The sequence below is a fragment of the Cyprinodon tularosa genome, unplaced genomic scaffold (assembly GCF_016077235.1).
Source record: "Cyprinodon tularosa strain WSP-4 unplaced genomic scaffold, ASM1607723v1 ctg87, whole genome shotgun sequence".
Classification (NCBI taxonomy): Eukaryota; Metazoa; Chordata; class Actinopteri; order Cyprinodontiformes; family Cyprinodontidae; genus Cyprinodon; species Cyprinodon tularosa.
In genome coordinates, this window is record NW_024039640.1 from 2,375,509 (window position 1) to 2,403,216 (window position 27,708).

Consider the following 27,708-nt stretch of genomic DNA (forward strand, 5'->3'; position numbering starts at 1 on the left):
GAAAAAGTAAGGCGATGGGGGGCGGGGAGGTGTCCTTTCTAAATGGTATAATCCTTCAATGGTAAAGAAACATACTTTTCTGTGTTTGGACATGCAAACTGAAAGTTTTTAGGTAACTGGTAAAAACCAAATAGTCTCAGTTATAAGATATTAATTTAAAAATTATTTTTAAAGTGAAAATTCTGTGTTAGGGTTTAAATATGCCAAGTTGGTTTTTTTAGTATCCGTTAGTGTTTTTATCATGGTCTGCTCTAAAAACAGAATTATTCAGCAGAAAAAGGTAGTGCCACTAAAAAGTGATGAAATAAATCTGTTTTCCTTCCTAAATTGCTCAATCGCTCGCTCCTTGTTTGGCATCTGGATGTTAATGGGTAATCAGTCATCAAATAAAGCCACTGACTGCATTGGGGCAGTCTGTTTTTGTGGTTTCTGCCACTTGAAGACGAAAGAACTGAAAATAACCGATTGTGATCATGACCATCAAGTCTGCGCTGTGGATCCTTCTCTCTATCACCATCCAGTGTGGTGAGCATTTCAGCTTTAATCTTATTTTGGTGCTAAATGACTGGTTGCATGTGTAAACCGAGGTATTTGCCTGACTTGTTTTTAACCTTATGTGCTCCAGCGGTTCTGCAGGAGTCCGACTACGACGATGAAACAGACGACTACTACCAAGAACCTCTGAACTGCTCGACCACAGAGAGCATCAGAGGTGGACATGTCACCTACTCACAGGTGGACATTATAAAACTCATCCTGTTTTATTTCAGCAGCACAATCGATACCTCTTTTTCAAAAGTCCAGGTGCATCTCTGTAAATTGGGATACTGCTCAAAACTGCATAGATTTCTTTAATTCATTTAAAAAAGAGAAGGTAACTAAGAAGATTGTGATCTATTAAAGCATTTAAAACAGTTAAATTTGATGTTTGTGGTTTAAAATGTTGGTATTTTTAGCAGGTAAGGCCTTCTGTAGAGCAAAAATCACCCTCTGTATAACGCTTGTCAGCAGAGGGAGGCATGCATGCTCTAAAATCACCTGATAGACATCTTTGATTCCTATAGCTTCCTGTTTGATCTGGAATAGAATTTAAAATCCTCTTCATATATAAATCCCTAAATAACCAAGGCCCCGTCTTATATATTAAACTGATTATTCCTTATGTTCCTAACAGATCACCTTTCTCTCAATCTGCAGGTTTACTAGTGGTTCCTAGAATTTCTAAAAGTAGAATGGGAGGCAGATCTTTTAGTTATCAGGCTCCTCTCCTGTGGAACCAACAGTTTTAGTCTGTGAGGCAGACACCCTTTCTACTTTTAAGACTAGGCTTAAAACTTTACTTTTTGACAAAGTTTATAGTAACAGGGACATAGGGACCTATTTTTATCAATCTGCTGTTCTTCTGTTCTCCAATTCTGCAACATTTAACTCCTAACTTTTTGCTCTCAATGCTTTTTCTTATCATTGCAGCTTTCACTGTTTTGCTGCTTTTTAGCTGTGAGACCACCCTGAAGTCAACAACTTCAATTATAGAGGACAGAGTTGAGTCTATTTTTCAGTGTTTAGTCCTGTTTTTCTCCTAGATGCTGCTAAGAGCTCGACTTGTACTGCGACTAACTGTATGTGCTCTCTGTAATCTCTTTCGGCATGAAAACCGATGCATAGCTCTTCTGCTTACTTTTTTCACTGAGGCATCTATGCAGGTTTTTTACTTTGACCTTTTCTAACATTGAAAGCATATATGGATCAGCGCTTCCATGTTTCTTTTACGTATCTGCTCCTGTCTTTTTCTACCCCCAGTCTGCCTCACAAGAAATCCCTCTAAATTTAATTCTGCTGGAGGTTTTGCTAAGGCTGTTGGAGTTACAGATTTGTTTGAAGAGCAATGTAAAAATAGTTTAGAGGAATGAAAATGATTTAATAAACTGAAGCAGGTAGATTGCATTTCTAATGCTGGCGTGCTGGATTTTTTTGCAAAAAGAGCAGAAGACATTAACAGGAGTCTTTTTTAAGGAAAACCTTAGAATGCATCATTTATTTCCTCCCCAGGGCGGCATGGAGGGCAGCGTGCTGACCTATCACTGTGGTCCAGGGAAATACCCATTTCCCGTCAGCTTCAGAACCTGTGGTGCTGATGGAGACTGGTCAGCGATGAGACTACCCACTGGCAGACTTGTATCCTGGGCCAGTTGCAAAGGTAACTTTTTCCAAGAATCCCCATGCACCTGTCTCCTCCTCCATCTTCTGAACGCCTTTCTGTCCCCGCCACACACAGACATGCTGTGTCCGGGCCAGCTGCAGCTGGACAACGGTGAGTTTTGGCCCAGGGATCAGTGGTTCCGAATTGGCACGACACAGAGCTTTTCCTGCCAGGAGGGGTTCTCTTTTTACGGATCATCAGAGAGAAACTGCACCGCATCAGGAGAGTGGACCGGAGCTACACCCATCTGTGACGATCATGGTGAGGAAATGAGTTTCTCTCTACACCACTACTGATACATTTTTAGTGGGAATAATATTCTTTAAACAGAACTATATTAGGTGCAGCTTCCTGTTATTTTTTTTAGCATTATGTAAATCAATTTATCTTTTGATTTTTTTTTTTGTTGACAGTTTGTTTTACTACTAAACATTAATTCATTTTATTGGAATTTTTTAGATAGATAAAAACAAAGTAGTAAATTGTATTTTTACTGATAAAAACCAGATTATTATTGTTATTTTTTCAAGTACTGTCAATTTTGATTTAGCAAATTAATAGTAGCTCAGTTAGAGTAGATGGAGTAGATGGAGAGTGTCTGGAAACATCAGTTCTCAAGTCTTAACATATATTTTCACTCAGTTTTAGGCCATTTACACTGGGCCTCACTGGAAAAAATATAAGTCTAGACAAGTCATTCTTTCTTAAAATAAGTGCATTTGTTCTTGAATTGAGGAGGCAAGTGAGACACGTTGCCAATGAAATAAGACAATTTACATTTAAAATAAAACACAATTGCATGGTCTTATTTCAAGTGCATTTTATCCAAATATCTTACTTTAAGAGTAAAAATATTCATTCCATTGGCAAATCATCTCATTTACCTACTCAAATTTAGAGTAAATACACTTAAATTAAGACATTTTTGCTCATTTTTAGAACTGCAGAGGCAGTATGATGGAAATTATTAGAAAAAGTCTCCCATTTTTAGAGGTATGTCTTGTTTAAAAAATATTGATAGGAATGTTTAATTTCCTTATATTAAACTTAAATTAAACTTGATGGACAGTAGTTTTGAGATTTAAAGGAGAAAACCATTTATCGACTATCTATGACAGCTATTGGGCAGTGTTGGCCTAGTGGTTAGAGCAGTGCACTTGTGCTCTGAGAAGGTTGCAGGTACCCAGTTCGACCCCCCCCCCACATACTGCCATGTTGGGTTCCTGAGCAAGACCCTTAACCCCACACTGCTCCCCAAGGAGATGGGATAAATGCAGAGTGAATTTCCTCATTGTGCAAAGATAAAGAGATTTACATTTACGTTCATGCAGTTGACGTTTCTAGTTCAGCTGTTAAAAAGTTTAAACTGAAAGGTGTGAAAACTTAACCAAAGGGAGGCACTGCAAAAAAAGTTTCGGGAACCATTATGACTCATGAACAAACTTAGAGCTGATCTATTTGTTCAGGTTACTTTCCTCCTAATATTTGCTATATTGCAGGTGCTGTTGATCTATAATTAATTTTATTACAACCTAAAACTGCTTTTCCAATCAAAATTAAATTGTGATTTAATATATTAACAAGTTCAAGATGTAGACATTAAAGGTTTAGTGGTGGATGTTCTTTTTCTGGGTGGATCATCAAAATAAGAGGTCCTCCTAATTGTCAATCATTCTGGTGATATGTTTACATAAGGCCATCCTATGTGCTCCTCCCCATTTTCACTTACCGGTAGTGAGTCTGACAAAGTGGAAAAAGTTGCAAATCTTCTTTTAGAAAGTAAGCTTGTATGAGTGATGCAAACAGCAACTTTTAAACAGAGCGTGCATGAGGAGAAATTAACCTGTGCATGCTCTCGCACGAGTTTAATAGATGTTCCCTCTCAGGAGCGAGTACAGGGTTGTGCATGTCAACCTTTTTTTTAGAAATTTAGAGTCTTTTCAAAAATTCGCGAACATCCTCCAAAATACCTTTATTGTTATGTTGATGTTGTTTTTTCCTTATTTACAGTCAATGATTGCAATGACCCAGGGGTCCCTCCAGGGGCCGAGAGATCGGGTGACCGGTTCCGGACAGGTGCAAAAGTAACTTATCGTTGTCAGGCTGGGATGCATCTGCTGGGGTCGGCTGAAAGGGTTTGCCTGGAGAACAGGGAGTGGAGTGGTTCGTCACCAAGGTGCCAAGGTGGAAGCTTTTATAATTCAGATTAGAAATAAAATACTCAAACATGTCCATATTGGACCTTCATCAGCAGCTGTTCCCTGCATCAGGTATTTTTGTGCTTTACTGCAGCTCCTCACGCCTTCGATACGCCCAGCTCTGCAGCCGCAGCCTTGGCTGGATCCCTCGCTGGAGTGATGGACGTTCTTTCCCCAGATTCCAAAAAGAAAAGTGGGTTCATTTTTGTTACCATCAATTCATTTTAAATATTCAAAGGAAGAAAAAACATCAACCATGTTTTGTGCGTAAGCAGATGTTACCCGGTCATTTGGGCGAAGCTTTCTTGTGGGTGAAGTCAGTCGTATGAATGTCTACATTTTGCTGGACACATCAGGAAGCATCAACAAGCAGAACTTCGATGAGGCGAGGACTGCAACCATCGCTCTGATCAGAAAGGTCTGCATACACCATGTTCAGGGTTAATGTGACACATAATACCCTCTCATAAAGTCTGCAACTTCCTCTCTGTTTATTCAGCTTGACAGCTACGACGTCCAGCTGAATTTCCACGTGTTGTCGTTTGCTACGGAAACTAAAGCCATTGTCAATATCACAGAAACAGAGACAAGTGGGGATATCGAGGAGGTCATATTCGAAATAACAAACTTCGACTACCACAGTAGGACTTAAATTGTTGAAAACTTTATTAATTAATTTGGAAATAACAGCAGTAAAGATCAGTCCAACATATGTTGGTGCGTTTATGAATGAAATCTTATGGATTCATTTTTTAAAAATAAATCAGCGCTTTTATTCTCTGTTCCAGGTCACGGGCGTAAGACCGGCACCAACCTCTATTCTGCTCTGGAAAATGTCCTGAAAGTGATGAGTTACTTAAATGAAAACAGACACAAGAACCATTTTAATGAAACCCAGAACATCATCATCATAGAAACAGATGGTAAAATTTCTCAGTGTCTCACAAAAACCCTACTGTACATAGATCCGCAATTCTCAACGTCTCTAGAACTAAAGGAGAAACTAAAGTAGGTATATATATATATATATATATATATATATATATATATATATATATATATATATATATATATATATATATATATATATATATATATATTGTTCATTTTCTGCCTGACCAGATCTGTGTATATCTCAATGCCTGGTCCCGGATCAGCTTCTCTGATTGGCTGATGTGATGCATCAAGCAGCAAAGGTTCAGATTTTCAATTCCAGCATCATCTGATTGTGAAGCGTGTCACGCACCTCCATCCATTCATCCATTTTCCTTCATACTAATCCCAAGCGGGGTTGCCAGGGATAGTGGTGCCTATCTGTCTATGGACGAGAGAGAGGGTACACCCTGGACAGGTCACCAGTCCATCAGCAGGAGTCACGCACCTCAAATGCTTAAATACTCATGCGCTGCAGCTCCTTTTGATGCACCTTGATGAGCTTAAATCACAGACTTTGCATGTAAACTCATGCTTAAATTGTGTTCTGCATGAATGCAGAATAACAAGCATAGTTTAAAACTTGTCTGGGGCGGGGTTATGCTGTTAAATGGGGCGAGTTACACGTTAAGTTACATTTGTTTCTTTGCTTAATTGACCACTGAAACACTTAAGTGTTGTTATGTGAGGTATTAAGCCTTGGAAAGTTCTGGAAACTTTCAGGAAGCATAAGGGTAGATTCTAGTAGATCAGTTTTTTTATTTTAATTTTTACTGTTCATTGCCATCTTTCTGTCCTTCCTGCTCAAATAAAAATAGGCTATTGAGATTAAATGTGTTAACTGTATTCAAATCAGTTTAAGACCCTGAAAGCTCGAGAGCTTTGAAAGGAAAGTATTTTTTCAGGGATTTTTGAACAAATTTTAATTCATTTTTTCATTAAATGTTGGAATGTTTCATTTTCAACATGTTTTTTTTTCTACCTGCAGGTTATTCCAACACAGGGAAAAAACCTGAAGCTGCTATGGCCAGAATCAGGAGCTTGCTGGGCTACAGTACAACTCAACCTGACCACACGCATGAGAAAATGCTGGGTAAATATAACGAGTTAATATTTATATTAAACATGTGATAGGAAAGATACATCAGAATTGAAATTTTCTTTCAGATATTTATGTTTTCGGTGTTGGAGACCAAGTTAATAAAGATGAGCTGAACTTATTGGCCTCAAATAAGAGGGGTGAGCAGCATTACTTTAACCTCAAAACCTATGGCACTCTGGGAAAGATGTTCAACAGCATAATCAGTGAGTAAGAAGCTCTCAGTTAATCTGATCAAACAATTTCTCAAAACAAGTTGCCTATAAATCAAACTAAAGTTATTTGCTATCGATAAGGTGATAAGAGTGTGACGATGTGCGGGGTAGCTCAGGAAGATGTCTCCAAAGACGAGGCAGAGGATCTTGACGGTAAAGTCTACACCAAGCCTTGGCATGTGATTCTAACATCAGTAAGAGCTTTGCATTCTCTCCAGTTAGAGTAAATTTTCTAATCAGATTTTTAAATTGGGCTGTTGTACTAAATTGATTTTTCTCCCCAGCAGGGTGAATGGGGAAAGAAGAAGTATTGTTCAGGATCCATTTTAAACCAGAACTGGGTGCTGACAGCTGCTCACTGCTTTGGGACAGGCAATCACACAGCCATTAACGAGCTAACTCTAAATTACGGTTCGTGGTTAATTATAAAATCACTTTACAACTAATAATAATAGAAGATCTCATCTTGGTCCCTAAATTCAGTCTTTACAGGGATTCCTCTACTCCTCCCTTTCACCTGTTAGATGTTTGAAGAGCTTCTCTCATCTGTTGCAGATTTAATGGATAATGAAATTGGCTGTAGATGCTGTTCATGCAGACATATTCAGCAATTTCTCTGATGTTCCAGGTCAAGGAATGGTGCCCTTCAATAACGTGATCATACACCCCAAATTCAACATCAAAGCTCTGAGACATAGGAATGTCTCAGAGTTTTATGACTATGATGTGGCTTTGGTGAAGACAGCCCGGCCCATCCCGCTGTCCTGGACGGCCAGGTAAGGAAGATCAGATAGACGGCTGCAGGCGGGACTCTCCTCCCTGAAATGTTTGATGTCTATGTCCCACTGATTTTGGAAACAGACAAGTATGGTTGAGCTTGAGAAAAAGGAATATTCATACAATGTTTTCCACCAGACCCATCTGCTTTCCTTGTACCGTGGCAGCCTCTCGAGCCATGAAAAAAATCAACTCCACCTGCGAGCAGCACAGTACGTAACCTTTGTCTGGTCAGAAGGACACAAAGCACATGTAGGAAATGCATCAAAACTGAAAAAAATGCTCAAGTATAATGATTTAACATCAGCTTTATGTTATTCAGTCCAATGACCTAAAATTTATTGGCAAGAAAACATTAATTTGAAGAGAAAAAGCTTTGAAAAATAGAAAACACATAAACTAGACGACAGGAAGTGTGCCCCTTCGTTCTAGTCTGAAATAATGTTTAGCTTTTTATTTTGAGTTAGTGGGTCACAACATCAGGGTATTTATGTTTCTTCATTAAAATTGTTTGGTTCGGATATTTATTGACTGTCCCCATAAAAACCAGAAGGGAGAAGGGAACAACAACACGGAATCTGTGAGCCATCAGCTCAAACAGGTAGGGCTAAGGGCTAGTTCTTCTCCTTCCCTCCATTCCTGTTGTCCGTCATGAAGACGGTGGAGAGAAAATCCTCCACCTCATAGATCAGAGGAAAATTAGCATCGAGATCAAGAAAAAATGCAGACAGGTCCTGAAGAGAGGAGCAGTGGAGATATTTATGCCAATTTCCCACATTTAGGTGCTGCAGAGAGGCATGGCTCTGATGGGAGGACATTTCTAGAGAAAAACAATCACTTGGTGCATCTTGTCTTTGATAAAGAGTGGCTGACAGAAAGCTATAAAAATATAGCTAGCAGTTTTCTACAACTTGAGCCATCTGGAGGCAACATACAGTGAGGAACATAAGTATTTGAAAAACCCTGCTTTTCGCAAGTCCTCCCACTTAGATATCATGGAGTGCATATCCACTGTGAGACACATAATCTAAAAAAAAAAAATTCAGAAATCACAATATTTGATTTTTTTTTTAAAACAATTTATTTGCATGAGCTGTAAACCTCCAAAAGGCTGGAGAGCACTACGGGGAAATTGCCAAGCAACTTGGTGAAAAAAGGTCAACTGTTGGAGAAATCATTAGGGAATGGAAGAACGTGAAACAAAAACTGGCAGTCTCCCTCGGACTGGGGCTCCATGCCATATCTCACCTCCTGGGGTCTCAGTAATCCTAATAAAGTTGAGAAATCAGCCCAGAACTACACTACACAGATGAGTACCATCCCAGGAACACCATCCCTCATCCCTACCCTCTACTGGGGGGGGGGGGGGGGGGGGGGGGGGGGGTACTGAGAGATTTTATGGAACAACCTCCTTTCCTTAGTTAGAGCATTGAAGATGGATGGAGGCTAGGTCTTAAAGCACGATAATGACCTGAAGCACACAGCCAGGATAACTAAGAAGTTGCTCTGGAAGCATATAAGGTTCTGACGTGGCTCTGCCAGTCTGTAGACCTAAACCCAATAGAGAATCTTTGGAGGGAGCTCAAATTCTGCTTTTCCCAGGGAGAACCCAGAAACCTGACTAATGTAGAGAATATCTGACTGAAGGAGTGGGCCAAAATCCCTCCTGCTGTGTGTGCAAACCTGTGAAAAACTACAGGAAATGTTTGACCTCTGTAATTGTAAACAAAGGATACTGTACCAAATATTAACATTGATTTTTCTAAGATATTCAAATACTCGTTTCCAGCTTTATCATACCAATAAATAGTTTTTTTTTTTTTTTTAAATCACATATTCTGATTTCTGGATTTTTCTTTTTAAAGTTATTTCAGACCCCTTCATAATTCCTAAGTGGGAGAACTTGCAAAATAGCAGGAAGTTTAAATACTTATTTTCCTCACTGTATGCAGGAAGGTTACCTGAAGGATGGTACCAAATTTAACACAGAACATCCGCCTGAATACACGATTCCCACAGAAAAATATGTTATTGGCAGCATCATGCTGTGGGAATGATTTCGTAACCCAACTTTGGCCAAAAAATTGTTACAACTTGACTTCAGTCATAGTAACTAGTGTGGGTGGGTGTGCTTTGGAAAACATGAAGTTTTAAAAAAATAAGACAAAAATTTTTTACTGTTGTTTTTTTTAAATAGCCCCAAATATCATTAGAAAACCTTTAGAAGTACATGTCTGTTAAATGCATTAGACCCAAGATTTTTTTCCGGTTAGTCATTAAAATGCTGTATGTTTCACCCCACCTGAATCAAAAGAAAAAAGAAATAACAATTGGCTAAGACAGCCAACATGTTGCTTTTTTTAACCAAACAACACTGGAGGTGTTGAACAATTGTGGTTCTGGAAAACAGTTCTGATTAGCATCAACTTATCAAGGTTCCGCAGGTGGAAATGAGTTTCCTCTGCTATGACCCGACTCCAAGCATATTTCCTGTGTATTAAGTCAATGTGTTGCTTGTCAGGGGCTGAACTCCTAGCGCACACTGAGACTCCTGCCTTCTTCACCCATCAGAAGAAAGAACGTAGAAAAACTCATATCCATCTGAAAAGCCAGGTGAGACTTTTCCTTTACATCATAGATCTGATGGAAATTCTGCTGGTAAAATAAAGAGTTTTTGTGTTTTCTCTCTCTGCAGAGGCCCGCCTGTGTGGAGAAGGCTAAGCTAACACTAACCAAGCCCACAGATGTATCTTTGGAAGAATACGTTTCAGAGAACTTCCTCTGCACTGGGGGCTCTGAAAAACACCAGGATTCAAGCAGCTGCAAAGGTTTGCACTCTCACAGCATAAAAATGTTAGACATTAATACAGGAGGCATTTGTGGAATTAAGAACACTGGCCAGATTGTATCTTCTCAAAACAACAGTCCTCCCCTTCATGCCATGAAGGAGGCTGTGTAACTCATTATCTCTCATGACTTTCGTTTGGAGCCTATGAGGCTAGAGACAGGTATATCTGAAGCTTTTTTTTTTACTCCACACCTTTAACAGCCTCACGTCTGATTTTACAGGTGACTCTGGTGGACCCCTCTTTTTGCAGAAAAGGAAGCGCTTCTTTCAGGTCAGCAAATTTTTCGAGAGCCGGATAATCAAGAGCTGTTTTGTTGGAAGCAAACTATCTTACTTTTTTAACGTCAGGTGGGAGTGGTGAGCTGGGGCACCATAGAAATGTGTGAAGAAGCTAAATGGACCAACAAAGGATTCAGCAGCAGCAGGCCTCCTCCCGATGCTCGAGATTTTTACATTGACGTCTTCAAGATTATCCCGTGGCTGAAGGAGCACCTGGGGAACGAGCTCCAGTTTCTCTCTTAGAGCAGGGGAGCAGATCCTGGACCAGTCTGCATAGTCAGCGACAGTCTAAGCCATCATAATCCATAGCAGATATAATCTAGGTTTGTAATATCAAATGAGGTCTTCAGTTCTATTTAATCAATAAACAGAAATACAAACACAAAAGCTTAAAAAATAAAACAGTAAACTTTATTCTGATTGAGTATGTGTCTGTACATATAACACTGAGTTTATCCAGATGTTTAAGACTTTTCCTGGGTGACACTTAAAAAAAACACAAATAAATGAAATGATGAACTGCAACATGAGCCAGAATTTGGGCTTTCTAATATCCACTGAATAAAGCTGACTCTTCATTTCTAAGCTAATCGGACTAATATCACTGCAGCTGAGAATGTTTGCTCCAACAGTTTGCAGCACAGGCTGCTTGTCAGCGTCTGTTTGCAACTTTCTTTCCTGAGGTGTCATTTAACCTCAGTTTACCAGAACGAGCAGCATAAGTCCGATCAGCCCTCGGAAAACTGTCTGAACAGAATTTCAGACTCTCTGTCCTTGAAGTGTGGAACAAAGTGGATTTGAAGGATCTCTGAGAATCCCTCGGAGAGAACCGGAGCCACAAAATGTTTCCTGCAGAGAATTGGACAAATTTTTAGCACATATTTAGAATTAAGCCGGTGAAGATTCTCAGTCATCGAGGTCACTGTCATTGCAAAAAAGTAACAAAAAAACAACAAACAATCCACTGGACTTTGTTTCCAAGTTTGAAGACATTTCACTTTTTCAATTTCTGACATTTTGAATTGAAAAAGCTTCCTGGATGGGAAGCGAAACGTCTTTCAACTAGGAAACAAAGTCCAGTGGATTTTTTATTTTTTTACTTTTGTGGAATATTTAGAATTAAATACACATTTTTAATCCCTTTTGGCTCAACAAATCAGGTAAGCTACGTGACTAACTTGGCAACCTCCGGATGGTTTCACTCACTTGTAGCTGTGGAAAACCATGTCGTTGACCTTGGCGTGTTTGCTGTCGGATGGCGTCATCTCACGGAACTGAGAATGAAAACAAAACCAGAAAAGGGTTCCTCAAAACCAGGATAAAACCAAACTATTGTTAAAATAAATATAAGTAATAAACCAATGATAAAGCGGGGAAATTATTATGAATTGGTCATACTCTGTTATTATGCTTTGCTTGCTCCAAAGTGGCGGTGAAGAGAAAACAGCGGCAGGTCACTCCTGCTGCTTTGGCCACGTCCACATATCTGCAGGAAACACACTTCAGCTCATCAGGGTTTGTTCTTATGTTGGAAAAACTAACAGTTTCAGCAACATCTTCCTTTAATTCATTATAAAGTTTAATTATTTTATTATCATTTTTAAGCAACGCTGCAAATTTCAGCCACCAGGGGCACTAGACATACACAATTGTAGTCATTTTGTTTGACAGGTTTACAAACATCCTCCTCAAAGTTGCTTAGTTCTGGTAAAAATGATACTGACCCCCTCGGGGCCTTGACAGAGGGATCATTTAACTAGTTATAAGTAGACATATAATAACAAAACTTATGAAAATATGTTAAGAAGGTTGAAGAGGTAATTAGTGTTAGTTTAAACTGTTTTTATGTTTATTTACTTTTGACTTCAGATTTTAAACTCTACTTTAGTTTTAATTTATTTTTGGTGTATGTTAGCTAGTTTAGTTCTGATTTGAAATGTTTAGTATATGTTTAGTTTTTATTAGTTTCAGTTAAAGTTTTAGTTGTTTTTGCAGTACGACTTGCATAGCAGAGGCAAGACAAAAAAAAAACTAGCAAAAAAACATTTTGAAATAAAATCCCAGATAAGGACAGAAATATAGAAGATTTTATGCAGTTGTGGGATTTTAACAACATTGTATGTACTGTCTCAGATGTTGGAGTACTACAATATAACAAGCTCCTCATTGAAGGGATTTTTACATAAATAATTGATTATATTGTTTGATTTTGTAAATAAAGTGTTAAAAGTCAGATAAGGACAGACTGCTGCCATCTGCTGGCGTAAAACGGTACAGCGACAAAAAGTAAAAACAATCAAACTATATCTTATATTAATACATTATGATAAAGACACAAATAAAAACTAAACAGATTCGCTCTTAAAAATGTGTTTGTTTAAATCAGTTTTTTAAACTCTTAATACAGTTTCAGTTAGCTTCTACTGTTTTTATTTTTATTTCAGTTAATGATAATGTTTTTTTATTCTAGTCTTTGTCCAATTTGTCTGTTAATGACCTTGGCTCTGGGTCACATTGCTCGTTCAGCTACAGATCGAACGTCTCAAGTTACACAGGTGGGTTTTTGAGAAGAGCCGGTCACACAAAGCTCCAATCCAGGCCAAAGGCTGCATATAGACCTGAATTTAAGTTAGTACCTGGGTCAAAAGTGCTTCTTCAAATATGAGTATTTGAGTATGAGTATTCAGACTTTTAGATACCAAGCCTACTGAATCCATCCTCCACCCTGCCTGCAAATATCCTTCTGCTAGGGATCCACCCAGAGAAGTGGATGAGGTTCAGCAAACTGAAACACACCAACCCAAACAACACGTCTGGTACAGCAACAGGGCTACCGTTTACGAGACTCTGGGTCTGGGTTGGTGTTGTCCACTGCGACGCTCTGGCCCTCCCTCAGAGCGCGCTCACAAGCCGACACGCAGTTCTGCCAGGAGCCCAGCGTGTCCTGAGGAACACGGGAGCAGAAACAAGCTTTATTGAACTGAAGGTCAACACAGGAAGCCTTGATTTAGCCGAGCTTGGCTGGAGTTTACACACCCTGTTGATGTAGGCGTAGCCTTTTGGAATAATATGTGTGTGGAAGAAGGTGGATTTACCAGCTGGAGAAAAAACAAAAAGAAAAGATTGTTAGGGTGTTGCCTGCCTGTGCGTACCAGTAAGGTGACATGCCCCTCCCTGACAGTACCTGCAGGGTAACCAACGGCAACAATAACCTCCGTCTTTGTGCAAGTGAGGGAGGCGGACGGTGGATCAAACAGCCTGGAGGTAGAGTCCAGTTTTCGCTGATACAGAATAAAACAAACATTAAGATTCAGACAGCAGAGGCTTCGTAACCCTGGACCCGGATGTGAAGAAGACTTTGGGTAAATAAAAGGATCATCCCATGAGGAGCCACAGCCCCTCCTAGCATCAGGTCTTTACAGCTGCTCTTGTCAACTTTCTATCAAATTGCAATACAAAAGAGCGGGGCTCAGTAACCGAAGCTTAGCTTACTGGGTCAAAGTCAGGCAGGCTGTAGGGGGCGCTCTTCCAACCCAAAAAGTACTCCTCTGGAGTATAGAACTGCAGCCCGATGTTCAGAGCAAACTGCAACAAAGAAAAACAAACATTCAATTATGATAATTCAACTGAATGCACACAGGAAGAGACCACTGGAAATGGAAGAGGAGGAAGGGGAAAAAGAGGACAAGGTTCCACATTTAGGACTGTTTTATACCTCAGAAACCAGGTTGTCGGCGTGTGTGTCGCAGTTAACCTCTTGGACACTAGGCCTGTTTTCAAGAAATATGCTTGAAAATAACATGCCCCAAATGAATTGAATATATCTCAAGAACTACAGAGTTTATTTTTTTTATTGTTTTGGTATCAAAATAAAGGCAAGACCCCAGAGAATATGTTACAGGTCTAAAAACCATCTTGGGGCGAGTGCTGAGGACCCAAATTTGGGTCACAAATCACAAATATCTGCGACAAGCTCACTGCGACACACTGCTGCGGGGAATATAACCAGCCCTTTAGATTTGGCCTAGTGGTTAGAGCAGAGTGTTTTTGCTCTGAGAAGGTTGCAAGAATCCAGTTCTATCCTAACGACCTGCACTCTGGGTCCCTGAGCAAGACCCTTAACCCCACACTGCTCCCTGGGCGCTGCACAATGGCAGCCCACTGCTCCCCAAGGGGAGGGGTTAATGGCAGAGAGGGAATTTTCCAAATGTGGGACAATAAAGGGATTTACATACATATATACTTTCTAAAAATTATCAACATTTTTTGATTCAGTTCTTAATTATCTCTCAGACATTTTAAATTAACAATGAAATATATGAATAACAGATATTTCTACACTGGAGATTAAATATGGAACCTAAGACATGATGAAAGAACATAGGAAAGGAGGCATGGAAGGGTGGAAGGAAATAAGGAAGGAAGGAGAGTGAGGGATGTCATTAAGGGTACAAGGGAGAAAGAGACAAGTAGGGAGGGAGGAAAGGACACAAGGAATATAAAGGCCTTGGAGGGAAGGAAGAAAATGACAACATAATGAGGAGATGCACAAGGAAAGACAGAGAAAAAGGGATTTTAAGAATGACATAAAGGAAGGAAATAAGGACACAATGAAGGTCACAAAGAATGGAAATATAATAGAAAGGACAGAAGGAAAGAAGGAAGAAAGAAAGAATCCAGGATTAACAAGTAAGGAAGAACACAAAAAGAAATTTCTGACAGAAAGACAATATTTCCACAAAGGGCCAAAGACCAAATATCTAACATGTAGACGGTGAGATATGAAGTCCAATTTCCTCTCCGCGTTTTATCAGATCTGGAGCAAACATCAATCAAATCCCAGGCTGTGTAGGAACAGTGAGATGGGAGCGTTTAGAGTCCAGTGGAATCATGAACTGAAGCTGGTGGCTCTTACCAATCTGTCACTGCAAGAAAAATCCTTCTTCTTCCTCCCAGGAGCCCAGTTCTCCGGCCTTCCTGCAGCATCTGGATGCAGAAACAAAATCAGGTTTTGAAACACACAAGGATTTTTTTTCTTTAAACAGAATCATAGGATTTAAACTGAAACAACTAAGCCTCAATTAGCAGTGGAGGTTTACATGTTGAGAATAAAAAAAATAGGATGTTTATTATAGTGATGTCAAAATAGCACCTACCTCCTACATAAAAACTATGTGTCTTGTCAACGGCTACACCTTCATTAGCCTGAGGAGGAATACGAGAGATTATGCAACAGATTATTGTATTGTTTGTTTGTTTTGTCTCCAGTGTCAAAAAAATGCTGCATAGCAGGTGTGGCGGGTAAATTACAAAGGCCTGTACGCACTTTCTCACACAGGTGATTCCACATTCCAACCACTGGTTTTCTGTAGACTCCAGGACCACTGGCTACAAACACCTAAAAACACAGAATGGGCAGGGATCAGGTGCTGCTTCATGCTGAGGAATCTGTGTATGACTTGAGCAACCTGCACAGGCAGCTGCAGGGTGGCGAGCACGTCCTCCACTTTGGACTTTAATACTTCTGGTCTCAGTTTGCCCCTCGAGATCCCCATCTGGTTGGTGAAGAAAACAACCTGCAGAGGCACGTCAAGGCATTTAAAAATCCAACAATACTCCCCCGACCTCATTCTAACGAAAAACTGAAAAAACGATCTAGAAATGCGTAAAAATGTCTTAAAATAGGTGTATTTACCCTTAATTTGAGTAGGTAGATGAGATAGTTTGCCAACAGAATGAGTATTTTTACTCTTAAAATAAGAATTAGATAACATGCACTTGAAATAAGACAATGCAATTGTGTTTTCTTATTTTAAATTTTCCATTGGCAAAATGTCTCTTTTACCGCCTCAATCCAAGAACAAATGCATTATTTTGAGAAATAATGACTTATCTAGATATCGATTTTTTTCCTGTGTTAACAAAGCATTGATTCTTTCCCACCTTATAACCTTTTCTGAGTAGGTTGGCGAGTCTGGGCTGAATCTCAGGGTACAGAATCCTGGGAAATGAAAACAAGGACGGGTAAAACATCCACCATTTTTTAAAAGCACTTAAAAGTTTTAGACATTTGTATTCCCTGTTTTGTGACACACCAACACAAAGTGGTGTATAGGGGTCAATAGGAATGGAGGGAGGTGATCGTGAGCCACCCAGTACAGGAGGCCAGCCCATCACAGGACGCATGTTTTACAAAAAACTACCCAGAAAAGAACGGTGGGCATTCCAGTGGCATCCTCGGAAATGAGAGAGGTCATTAAGTGTCATTGGCTTGAAATTTAGGGAAGTTTCAAAAGTCAACCATTAGCATTGCAAACTGAAGGGATAAACTAAAGAGATAAACGGGTATTGACTAGGGGTGTAAATCACATCCATCATGGCGATTCGATTCAGTATCGATTTCCTGACCCAACGATTCGATTATTTTCGATACTCAAAAAAACACCACGATACGATACGATTCGATTCATTTTTTTTTTTTTTTTTTTTTTTACACCTTACAGGCTAGACATTGTTTCAAATATGAAATAAATCAATGAAAGCTGTAATTTTGTGATGCATTTTTTTTAGAAACAACAGCAAATAACAGAAGTAGAAAAGTTGCACTCCGCCTATTCCTATTAAAACCTCATTCACTGAAAAATAATAATGCCCCTTTGTTATAGATTCTGAAAGGCCTTGCATCAAAAAATACTGCACATAATCAGTGCAATGAGTGCAATGCAATACCTGGGCTCCAGACGTCCCCGCCCCCTCCACAGATGCTCCGCTGCACCTCTCCCAAATTGTAGCTGACCTCAGACAGTGTCGCAGACAGGACGCCGGTTTGTTTTGTTTTTATGACTGAAATTGCGGAAAACAACTCATGAAGTTCGACCAGCTAGAAGATCGAGGTGCGCGAGAACGCTGGGACCCTTTTTCCAGCTGGATCTCCGCTCTTTTTGGCCCTCATGTCCCTCCGTCGTCGGACTAAACTCGCCCCCACTTCCTCGCCGCATCGGCCGTATCTAGACCCACAGTGTGTAGCACAGACCACGCTTCAATATTGAGCATAAATCAAAAATGTCTATGTCACGCTCACTGCAACAAACTGCTTAAAGAGTAGAACCAGGAAGCGAAGTAGGAGGGCAAAATAGGTTTAGCGCCACCGCAGCACGGGAGGGAGAATTACGCACAGGAGCAAATGGATAAAAATAGACCGGAGGGAAAAAAAACATGAAACGATTCTCTTGCGGACGTGTCGATGCATCTGATCGTCGGCTGTTGGATCGATGCATCAATACAAAACGATTATTATTTACACCCCTAGTGTTGACTATGGGTATGCTGGTCTGACTGGGTATGCTCATCTTACAGAACACCGGCAACACCCTGAGACAAAAACTGTTTCCCTACAATATATTGATATCAGTGCTCCCCACTACCAGTTAGCACTGAAGAAGCCTCTGATAAGAGACGAAACGTCTTCTAGAAAACTTGAAGAAAGCTTGAAGTACATGCCGGGCCCTTTGGTGGCACTGCAGCAGAAAAGAACCCAAAAAGAGGAAAAAAGACAATTCATTTGAGATAAAATTAAGAGTAAAAGGGAGATTGAGGGAGCTACAAAGCTCTAATAACACATGAAAACAATGAAACAGCTGTCTTTAAATCTCTCCACTTTTCACCTGGTTTAAAAAAAGATGGTTTCTGGCCTCCTGAAAAGTTTGATCACTGTGGATTCAGAGCCTCAACAGCTAAATGCCTTAGCTGATACATCTAAGCTCGTGTCCATGTTGCAGGGCCTCAACGTCTTTGTTCATTCTCTCATCACTTAATCATGTTTTAACACAAATATTACCCAATGAAAGACTAGCAAGGTTGCACACAGCTGTTTTCCATGTAGGAAAAAGTGCGATCTTAGAAGAAGGAGCAGAGATCAGATCAGAACCCTCAGTGAAACATGGTTGTGGTGACATCATGATTTGGGAATAATTTTCTCTAATGCTACGTTCACACCAGACGCAGCAGGAGCAGCAAAATCGCGTCTGCTGCTTCCTTTTTGCTGCTTGTACCAGTTAGTTCTGACGCGCGGCTAAAGCAGCTTTGCTGCTCTGGCTGCGCGGTTGAAAAGTGGGTCTGACGCGCGTTGGGTGGAGCTACTCTATCCTTTCTTTGCCTTGCTGCTATATTTGCTGTGATCAGTAGGAATAAAGTAGTTTTAATGTTTTTAAGTGAGAAAATCCACCAAAAAACTTAATCAGTGCAGTCAGTTCATCCAGATTACCATCCTGCCTTCCAATATTATTTCTGTCGGAGCTGCTCAGACCCCAACATACCAGCGGTGCGCTGTCAGTAGGAATCCGATTCAACAGCAGCCTATGGCCCGGTCGCCTCCTCGCGGTTTGCCGCGGAACATGGTTTTCATGTACGTAATCCAAACTGCAGGTACCAGGATAATAAAAGCGAACACGCTTTGTCGGCAGGTTTCAGCATTTTAAGTTAATTTAGGCGTTAATAAACTGTTTCAGATGAGTGATCTTAGCGCTCTGATCATCAGCTATGTGTCTTTCTCCCTGCCAGCTCCCAGATCAGCTTCTCTGATTGGTTGATGGGGCGCGTCGAGCAGCAAAGCTTAAAAAGCTCCCGACGCACTGCTTCAGCTGCTCAGACGCACTGCGCCTGCTGTTCAAAACGCGCTGCGGGACCTTTTGCTGCACCTTGACGTGCGTCAACCATTGACTTTGCATGTAAACTCGCTGCTTCTGCTGCACCTGCTGCGTCCGGTGTGAACGTAGCATAACAGAGAAGCTACACACTTCTGCATCCTACTATAGATATGAGAAGATGGACCTGCACATTCTGGAAATCAAAAAGAGCAATCATCATAGAACCATGATGTAAAAAACTACGCTGGGAGAGAGTGGACCTACTTCCAGTCATCAGGCGCTGTAGGAAAAACTTTTCCAGACTTAGTGGTGATAATACATCCATCAATATCAAACCCAGCAATCTGAAAGCAGAGGAAAAAAACCCTTATCCATGTCTAGTTATGCATTATACCAGCGAAACCATAAACATTGCGCTCTGATCCAAATAGGAGGAAATCCTTCCCCACCTTTTCACTGGCTTTCACCCCCGCAGCCGTATAAAACATGAGGTTTCCCGTCTGCTGCCAGCTGCTCTTCACACACGCCTTTGCTGGAGACGAGGAATGGGAAGACTGGGTGTCCTTTTGGTCGTCTTTCATGCTTTTTTTGGCAAATTCCTGCAGCTGCTTGAGCTTTTCCTCAGCGAGTCTCTCTTCCTCCTCCTCCTCTTCCTCCTGCTGCTCGTCTAATTTCTGCCGCTTCACTTCTGGATTTTCCCTCTCAGAGCTCAGCTGCCTTTTAGAAGACTGAAAGAAATATATGATTTATGTTTTGTGTAGATAATAAAAATCAAAATAAAGTGAGATCTACCTATGTGTCCAACAAAGATTATTAGGCACTCATAATCAAAGAACATACTAATAACACCCTGAAGGTGAGTCTCAAACGAAAGAGGATCTGCTGACAGGTGGTTCCTGTGGAAAGGGGAAGTTCATTGCATATCGAAGAGGCTTCTTTGATTCACTAAATAAATCCTTTTACTTCCACTTACAGGGATGAGTCTTGTTCATTGTTCAAGCATTTACAGTCTAATTATTGACTTTGCCTCAACTATAAACATGCTTTTGAATCCTTTCCGTGGATAAATTGTAGTGGTTGTCTAAACTGGTAAATGATTAGAAATTAGAGTAGAGCTGCTAATCCTCAGTAAAAGTGATGAGTAGAAGCGATGTTGCAGACAGTCATCCTGCAAATATCTGTAATGGTCAGTTTAACAGTGAATTCCATTTCAACCCTTGCCCTTAAAACGGAGCTTCAAGACAGGGTTCCTACAGCATAAGGCGAGTTAAATTCAAGACTTTTTCAGACTTTTTAATGCCACTAGAAATAAAAATGTAAGACCAAATTCACAAGAAACACAAGAAAAACCTGCTTGCGACAACTTAACCAAAAGGTTTATTTTAACATAAACCACTGCACTAATGTTTCAGATTTTGAAAAGCTTCCCATACAGGAAGAAAGCTAAAAACACACAAATGACAGATATATTTTAACAATTATTTAACTGAATTCACAAACTTTGTTTTAGCAGGGAACAAAACACAACATAACCAATGCTAAGTCTTTTTTGCAGCTATTTTTCTTTGTATCGTTTTCTTAGTATGTTTGATTTGGTGATAAGTGGAGGCGTTGCAGAGACAAGGGTGGAACTAAACTGAGAAATAGCGGCTGTTTCTCGGCTGTTTTTCGCGCTTCGCATGTGCGACTCCACTGCCTTAATTCCCATCGTTCCGAGCTTGAATTGCTTCTTGCACAAAATCCACTGAGCCTCATGTATGTTCCCTGGTTTTAGCCATGGAGAAAACTCTTGGCTGGAGTCAGTTTTAGTTACATTTATACTTGCTCATATTTTCCAGACAAAAAGTAAATGGTGCATCTCCCAAATGTCCCGGCCGCAACGACGCTTTTATTGGTTCCGCTATCGGGACGGAACCAATAATGGTGAGCCATTATTTTTTTTTAAATAATAAATTTTTTTTGTCAATTTATTGTTTTATTTAGATTACAAAAATAAATCGTAATAAAAATAATCCTATTTATGATGTTTTAAAAATTAAGACCTATGAAAGACTGATTTAGGACATTTTAATACCAATAAAGGCCTTAGTTTTATTTTGAAGAATTCAATGCCTTTTAAGACTTTTTACCGACCCGCGGGAACACTGCGGAGCGACTTTAACAGTCGCATTCGTCATCAGTATTCACCGCTGGCTTTTACATAAGACGATGCGACGAGGTGTTGCCGGAAATCTGGAGAAATCACGGCTGCTGCAGCTAGGGTAATTTACCTTTTGATATGATTTATTAAAAGGTGTGACAGGTAAACTGTTATTGATCTGCAAATGTTTGCAAAGTAAAAAGTATGGAAAGCTTTTATTCTAGTTTGTTAGTTGCTTTTACTGATAGTTTTTTGATAGCCTTTTAAACATCTTGGTGCGTGGTTCTTTAAAGTGATACACGAGTTTTGAAGGGTTGCTTTTAGCCCAAACAATCCTATGATTTCTTCTGAGACACTAAAATGTGGCTAGTTTGAAATCAAAGAGCTGCTGTGATAACTGGAGTGGTGGATGGATCCCAGATTATGGCTGGCATTTGAATTGTCTGATTTGTAGGCTGAAAAAGGATGCAGCTCTTTAATGAAGACAGTTAGCGAAGCTGAATTCTCCTCAACTCAAGGTGAACTGATTTCTCACTCTAATTTCAAAGGCTCTAAACCAGGAAACATTGGTTAGGTTTAGAAATCTCTCTACTCTGTGTTGTTTGAGACATGCCTCAATAGAGCAGGGAGTCAGGAGTTGGGGTTTAGCTGAGTTGGTTACTTCTTATCCTCACTCATATGATTTATTTTTGGTATATCATATACACTACCGTTCAAAAGTTTGAGGTCATCCAAAAAAAATGTTGTGTTTTCCTAAAAAGTCACACCTATTCACCACCATATGTTGTGAAATGAATAGAAAATAGAGTCAAGACATTGACAAGCTTAGAAATAATGATTTGTATTTGAAATAAGATTTTTTTTTTTTTTTTACATCAAACTTTGCTTTCTTTAAAGAATCCTCCATTTGCAGCAATTACAGCATTGCAGAACTTTGGCATTCTAGCTGTTAATTTCTTGAGGTAATCTGGAGAAATTGCACCCCACGCTTCCAGAAGCAGCTCCCACGAGTTGGATTGGTTGGATGGGCACTTCTGTTTCTCAAAGTAGAGACTCTAATGTACTTATCTTCTTGCTCAGTTGTGCAACGCGGCATCCCACTTCTTTTTCTACTCTGCTGTCCTCTGAAGGGATTAGTACACACCGTTGTAGGAAATCTTCAATTTCTTAGCAATTTCTTACATGGAATAGCCTTCATTTCTAAGAACAAGAATAGACTGTCGAGTTTCAGATGAAAGTTCTCTTTTTCTGGCCATTTTGAGCATTTAATCGACCCCACAAATGTGATGCTCCAGAAACTCAATCTGCTCAAAGGAAGGTCAGTTTTGTAGCTTTTGTAACGAGCTAAACTGTTTTCAGATGTGTGAACATGATTGCACAAGGGTTTTCTAATCATCAATTAGCCTTCTGAGCCAATGAGCAAACACATTGTACCATTAGAACACTGGAGTGATATTTGCTGGAAATAGGCCTTGTTAGAGTTATTGAATGATAATTATAAGATTATTGTGTGGGCATATGAAACATTTAAGAAAAATTATGCTACATTTCTGTCCTGTGATTCAATCAGGAGGGTCATAAACTTTTATGACCTGCATCCAGTAGGTCATGAGGCAGAGTCACACGGTTGTGTGACTTCCATCCAGCCAGATGGTCTTATGACCTGCATCCTGCCAGATAATCATTACTGGGTTTTCTGTTTAAGACCCGCCCTATTATGTTGTAAACTGTTAACAAAAGGCTTTGCTGTGAAGGGATCAGGGAGAAAAAGGTGCTGGTTGTGAGCCAGCAGTTCTTCTCCCCTACTGCAGAGGCTGACGTTACAAAATCCCTGTCTGTGTTTGATAATTTCGTCCTCTTAAACTCACATTTCTCTGGATTTAAACCCAACAGGCCTCAATACACCTATGTAGATATTGCACCAAAAACCAGACATTTGCAGCTAGAACAGTCATTTACCACATTAGCAATTTATAGAGTGTATTTCTTTAAAGTTAAGAGTAGTTTAAAGTTATCTTCATTGAAAAGTACAGTGCTTTTCCTTCAAAAATAAGGACATTTCAATGTGACCCCAAACTTTTGAACAGTAGTGTATGCTTAGCAAACATGGGATTATGACGTTCTACCTTAGAGGGTGAAGCTGGAAAGAAATCCTTGATGCTGCGTTTGGGTATCGGACTCAGTTCAGCCTCTTTCCCTTTCCCAGTTCTCCCTCCTTTAGTCTTATCTGTGGCCTTCAGGCTCCTCTCCGCCGTGCTGCAGGCTGTTCCATTGGTGCTCAGAGAGAAGTTCAGGGTGAACGGGTGGCTCTGGTTAACCAGGTACAGGATGCCTTCATGGCTGAGTTTACCCGACTGACCTCGACCCAGCTTCTCATTGTTCAGGAAGCTGGGATTGGGCCCGAGCTGAAAGAAAACACGACACACGTGGATGTTGATGTGAACAGACAACTAAATGGCTGCAAGATAAGTAGGTTGGATGAAAGACAAAGTGTGCTGAACTCAGCTTTTAGCATGAAATAAAAACACAAGCCTGTTTAAAGGTTATGTTGCATAACCTGGGAGAGGAGTCACCTTAATCACACCTAACACATGTCTGGGCTGATTTGTTTCCATACCTGAGTAATAACCACATCCTGCTCCACATAACAAGCCACCACCTTCACTGAAACAAACACAGGAGATGTTAAAATGGATGTTGGCATTATTTTAATCAAGCTTTATTAGAAATGATAGAAAAACGAAGTTTCTGCAATATGGCAGCTATTCTAGTAAATATTTAGGTAGAAATGTTATTTAAGAGCTCTGCTGACATTATTTACTTTTAGCTCAGTTTGTTTATAGAGCTTATATCAGTTAGAAGCTGTTTACTGAACCCAGGTGAATGAAATATTTCCAGGCTCAGCTACTGATTTTCTCATTTTCCTACTGATTTGTCAGTATTTCAACCATAGTTACCACAAATCTTCAGTTCTAAAATTCTACACATTCCAGGTATAATTTTCTGAACATTATCTTAGATTTTTGATACCTAAACTCAAAATAGTTGATGTTGACAGTTGATGTGTTTATAATTTGGATTTAGAAAATCTGTATAAATTCCCAAACTGCTTAAAAGATCCAATTGACTCTTTACACCAAGAAAACTGCAAAACTTTCAATAGAGTGAGGCAACTGTCAATAATGACATATACATGATGTCGGAAGTTGCATATGAAGGTCAGTTATGTAAAAATAAATGCAAGATTTGTGATTTTTTTCTTGTCATCATCTCATACTGTAGATATGTGTGACATCAGATAATTTCCTTAGAAATTAGGAATTCAAGTTGAAAAGTTACGACTTTATGACAAAACAAGTCACAGGTTTACAAATACTAGTCATAAATTTGTACCTGTAGATTTGTGGTTCATACTCGTAAACCTGTGAATCATATTAGTGAATTTGTGGATTTATGATTTGTACTTGTATTGTCACAAAGGTATAACTTTTTAACTTCTATTCTCAAAGATGAAGATGTGATGTCACATTTACAAATGAAATGGCGAGAAGAAAGCAGAAATCCTGCATGTATTTACATGAGTGACATACGTGCAATGGAAAAAAAACATGACTGTTAGGATGCAGCATTTGTTGGCTGAAATATTTTAAGATGCCATATGTTAACCTGTGACACCAGCCCCCAGTATACCTATGACCTATAACACCAGTCGGCCTCGACAGACGGCCGCTCACGCTCAGCATGGTTCTGCTGGAGATTTCTTCCTGTTAAAAGGGAGTTTTTCCTCTCCACTGTCGCTACAAGCATGATTAGTGTGAGGGATTGCATTTGAGTCAACGATTCGATGCAATCAACTGGTTTTCCTTAGAAAACTGAATCAATTTGACGGATGATCTGGTGAACTGTAAAGTGCTTTGAGATGACGTGTGTAGTGAATTGGCGCTATATATATATATATATATATATATATATATATATATATATATATATATATATATATATATATATATATATATATATATATATATATACTGAATTGAATTAATATGTTAAAGTTCTGCTTTGTTCTATACTTGGACACTAGGATGGACTTTTAGTGTCCTTTATGCATAAATCTGATGTAGAACTTGGGGAGGAGATCACAGAGCTCAGAGGCATTGTTTAGATAAACAAGGTGATTTATAGCTGTGAATATTATCATGGCTGCATTTAACTAAAGAAAATGCAATATGAAGAAATGTATTTTATTTAACCCAAATCAAATCAAATAAATTTCTTGTCCATGGAGTTCATGGCCTGTCCAACTTTCATAATGAGTATGAAAAAACAACAAAGAAATAACCCATAAAACTCGCTTTCATGCAGTATATACTGAAACAAAGTCGCTTTTTTTAAGACAATAATAAGCTTCACACATTTCCAAGTGTAAACCTAGAAAATTAGCTAAATGATCAGGACACATGATAATATGGGACAACATTGTGCTTTTTGCAATAACTGCAAGGTTTAGCAGTGCAGTTATTGCCTCACCCTGGTGCCTGGAGCATTTCTTGTCGGTGACTCCGGTGTCCGGACCGCGGCCCAGAATCACTGCCCGTCCGTCCAGCAGTGGAATACGGATCCCAGAGTGTCCAACCAAAGAGCACGACATTTTACCACCCGCTGGTAGCTACTTTCCCAACTACTTTGGAAAAAAATACGTTATTTTTTTTTTAACGCCAAGTCAGGTTAAATAAGTGTGATCTATTCAAAGATTTGAACAAAATAAATAAAGAAAAACCTTTTCTTGTTTTTGGTTTGTTAACAGTTTATGGAATAAATGGTATTTCTCTGGTTGTGTTGAACTCGCGACCCTCATCTGAAATAAGCTCGTGTAGAAACAAAGTGTTACGCTTTAGTTGTTCCGCAATAACTGATAATGCGATTTTACTGATTTACTGCCAACTGTCCCTCTATGGCGTCGTCAAGTCTCTTAAAATATTTATATTTGAGTCATGGTCATAGCTAAAACTGTTTGGGTGCTGTATTGAAGTTTCTGAATTTTAAGTCCACTCAGTCAGCGGCGGAACAAATTTAAAATCAAGTCAAACGTCACAGATCCATCTGGAGCAGAACTGAATGAGCAAAACAACCGTACATGTTTGAAGATTTTATCAGTAAAGGCAGTCTTAATTAATATTTTTTATTCATCAAATATAGTCATTACATGAACTGAGCAGTGTTTTTTCACTCTAATTACATTAGGGCTGAAGTAATTAATTATGATTGAAATAATCGTCAACCAACTGTGATTTGAATACACTTCTTACATCAGCAATTAGAAAACAAACTACTGTAGAGAGAGAGATAGTGAAACCAAACTGTACTATATATATATATATATATATATATATATATATATATATATATATATATATATATATATATATATATATATATATATATATATATATATATATACACATATATATATACAGAGGTGTCAAGCAACAAAGTACAAATACTTCATTACTGTACTTATGTACACTTTTTAAATATCTATACTTCACTCCATAATTTATTTTTCTTCCTATTTCTGACTTCTACTCATTACATTTTCACACAAGTATCTGTACTTTCTATTCCTTAAATTGTTAAAACAAACATTACTCGTTACTCTTGGCTTCGGTTTAATGTTTGCAAATATTTATTTCACGTCATGTGCTCCATCCAATGCAATGCAGATAATTGGCTCCATCCACATCTAGTGAAAACTAGTCTAATTGGATGAGTCATATAACACAAACACTCATTGGTTAGCTAAAGGAAATAATCAGAAGCAAGCAGGTGTTCTTCAAACTGCAAACATCAATTGTCTATGCCATGCTACAATGTCGGATTCAAAAAAAGATGTTGAAGTGTCTGAAAGGTCTGACACAGGCGAGAGCGTATCGAGAGATGGAGACCAACAAGACTCTCTCATCCTTGGCCCTATCTCAAAAAACTTTTTGGAATAGTCGAAAAATTGAGCTTTCAATTCAATTAATTCATATTGTGGCATATTTGGCTGTTTTCTTTTTAAAGGTTACTTTATACTTTAAGTAGTTTTTGGAACACATGCTTTTTCACTTTTACTTGAGTAAAGAGGTTAAGCTGATACTTCAGCTTTTACCTTGAGGTGACCACCTCCTAAAGCTCATCAAGAGGATGCCAAGAGGAGTGGGTGAAGCAGTAATTAAACAAAAGGTGGCTACTTTGAAGAACCTAGAAAAAAAGACATATTTTCAGTTGTTTCACACTTTTCTGTTAAGTATATAATTCCGCATGTGTTAATTCATTGATTTAATGATAGTCATGAAAATATATATATATATATATATATATATATATATATA

General features: G+C 39.2%; 2 protein-coding genes across 5 annotated transcripts; one reads left to right on the forward strand and one right to left on the reverse strand.

Annotated features, from left to right (window-relative positions):
- Positions 1-375: 375 nt before the first annotated feature.
- Positions 376-10,963, forward strand: si:ch1073-280e3.1 (complement C2). 2 transcript variants are annotated; one of them, XM_038273393.1, is made up of 19 exons: positions 376-525; positions 626-735; positions 2,050-2,197; positions 2,276-2,461; positions 4,211-4,384; positions 4,493-4,591; positions 4,674-4,816; positions 4,898-5,039; positions 5,187-5,321; positions 6,320-6,424; positions 6,499-6,636; positions 6,727-6,839; positions 6,930-7,056; positions 7,274-7,421; positions 7,561-7,634; positions 9,944-10,035; positions 10,118-10,250; positions 10,492-10,541; positions 10,619-10,963. In XM_038273393.1, exons 1-19 carry the CDS (start codon positions 474-476, stop codon positions 10,790-10,792), a joined length of 2,343 nt encoding a protein of 780 aa, XP_038129321.1. In that variant the 5' UTR covers positions 376-473; the 3' UTR covers positions 10,793-10,963. The 2 variants fall into 2 exon arrangements, with proteins under 2 accessions (XP_038129321.1, XP_038129322.1); XM_038273394.1 differs by having other exon boundaries at positions 6,933-7,056.
- On the reverse strand, positions 10,939-26,200 carry LOC119775421 (polynucleotide kinase 3'-phosphatase). 3 transcript variants are annotated; one of them, XM_038273396.1, is made up of 18 exons: positions 26,115-26,193; positions 25,865-26,018; positions 23,952-23,998; positions 23,461-23,739; positions 19,644-19,922; positions 19,459-19,538; positions 16,493-16,550; positions 16,018-16,125; positions 15,876-15,947; positions 15,706-15,754; positions 15,465-15,535; positions 14,042-14,134; positions 13,734-13,830; positions 13,586-13,647; positions 13,384-13,493; positions 11,948-12,035; positions 11,756-11,823; positions 10,939-11,398 (listed from the first exon to the last, which is right to left on the reverse strand). In XM_038273396.1, the coding sequence occupies exons 2-18, from the start codon at positions 25,983-25,985 to the stop codon at positions 11,278-11,280; spliced, it is 1,803 nt and encodes a 600-aa protein (XP_038129324.1). In that variant the 5' UTR covers positions 25,986-26,018; positions 26,115-26,193; the 3' UTR covers positions 10,939-11,277. The 3 variants fall into 3 exon arrangements, with proteins under 3 accessions (XP_038129324.1, XP_038129325.1, XP_038129323.1); XM_038273397.1 differs by having other exon boundaries at positions 25,865-26,015; positions 26,115-26,175; XM_038273395.1 differs by having other exon boundaries at positions 25,865-26,200.
- Positions 26,201-27,708: the final 1,508 nt, after the last annotated feature.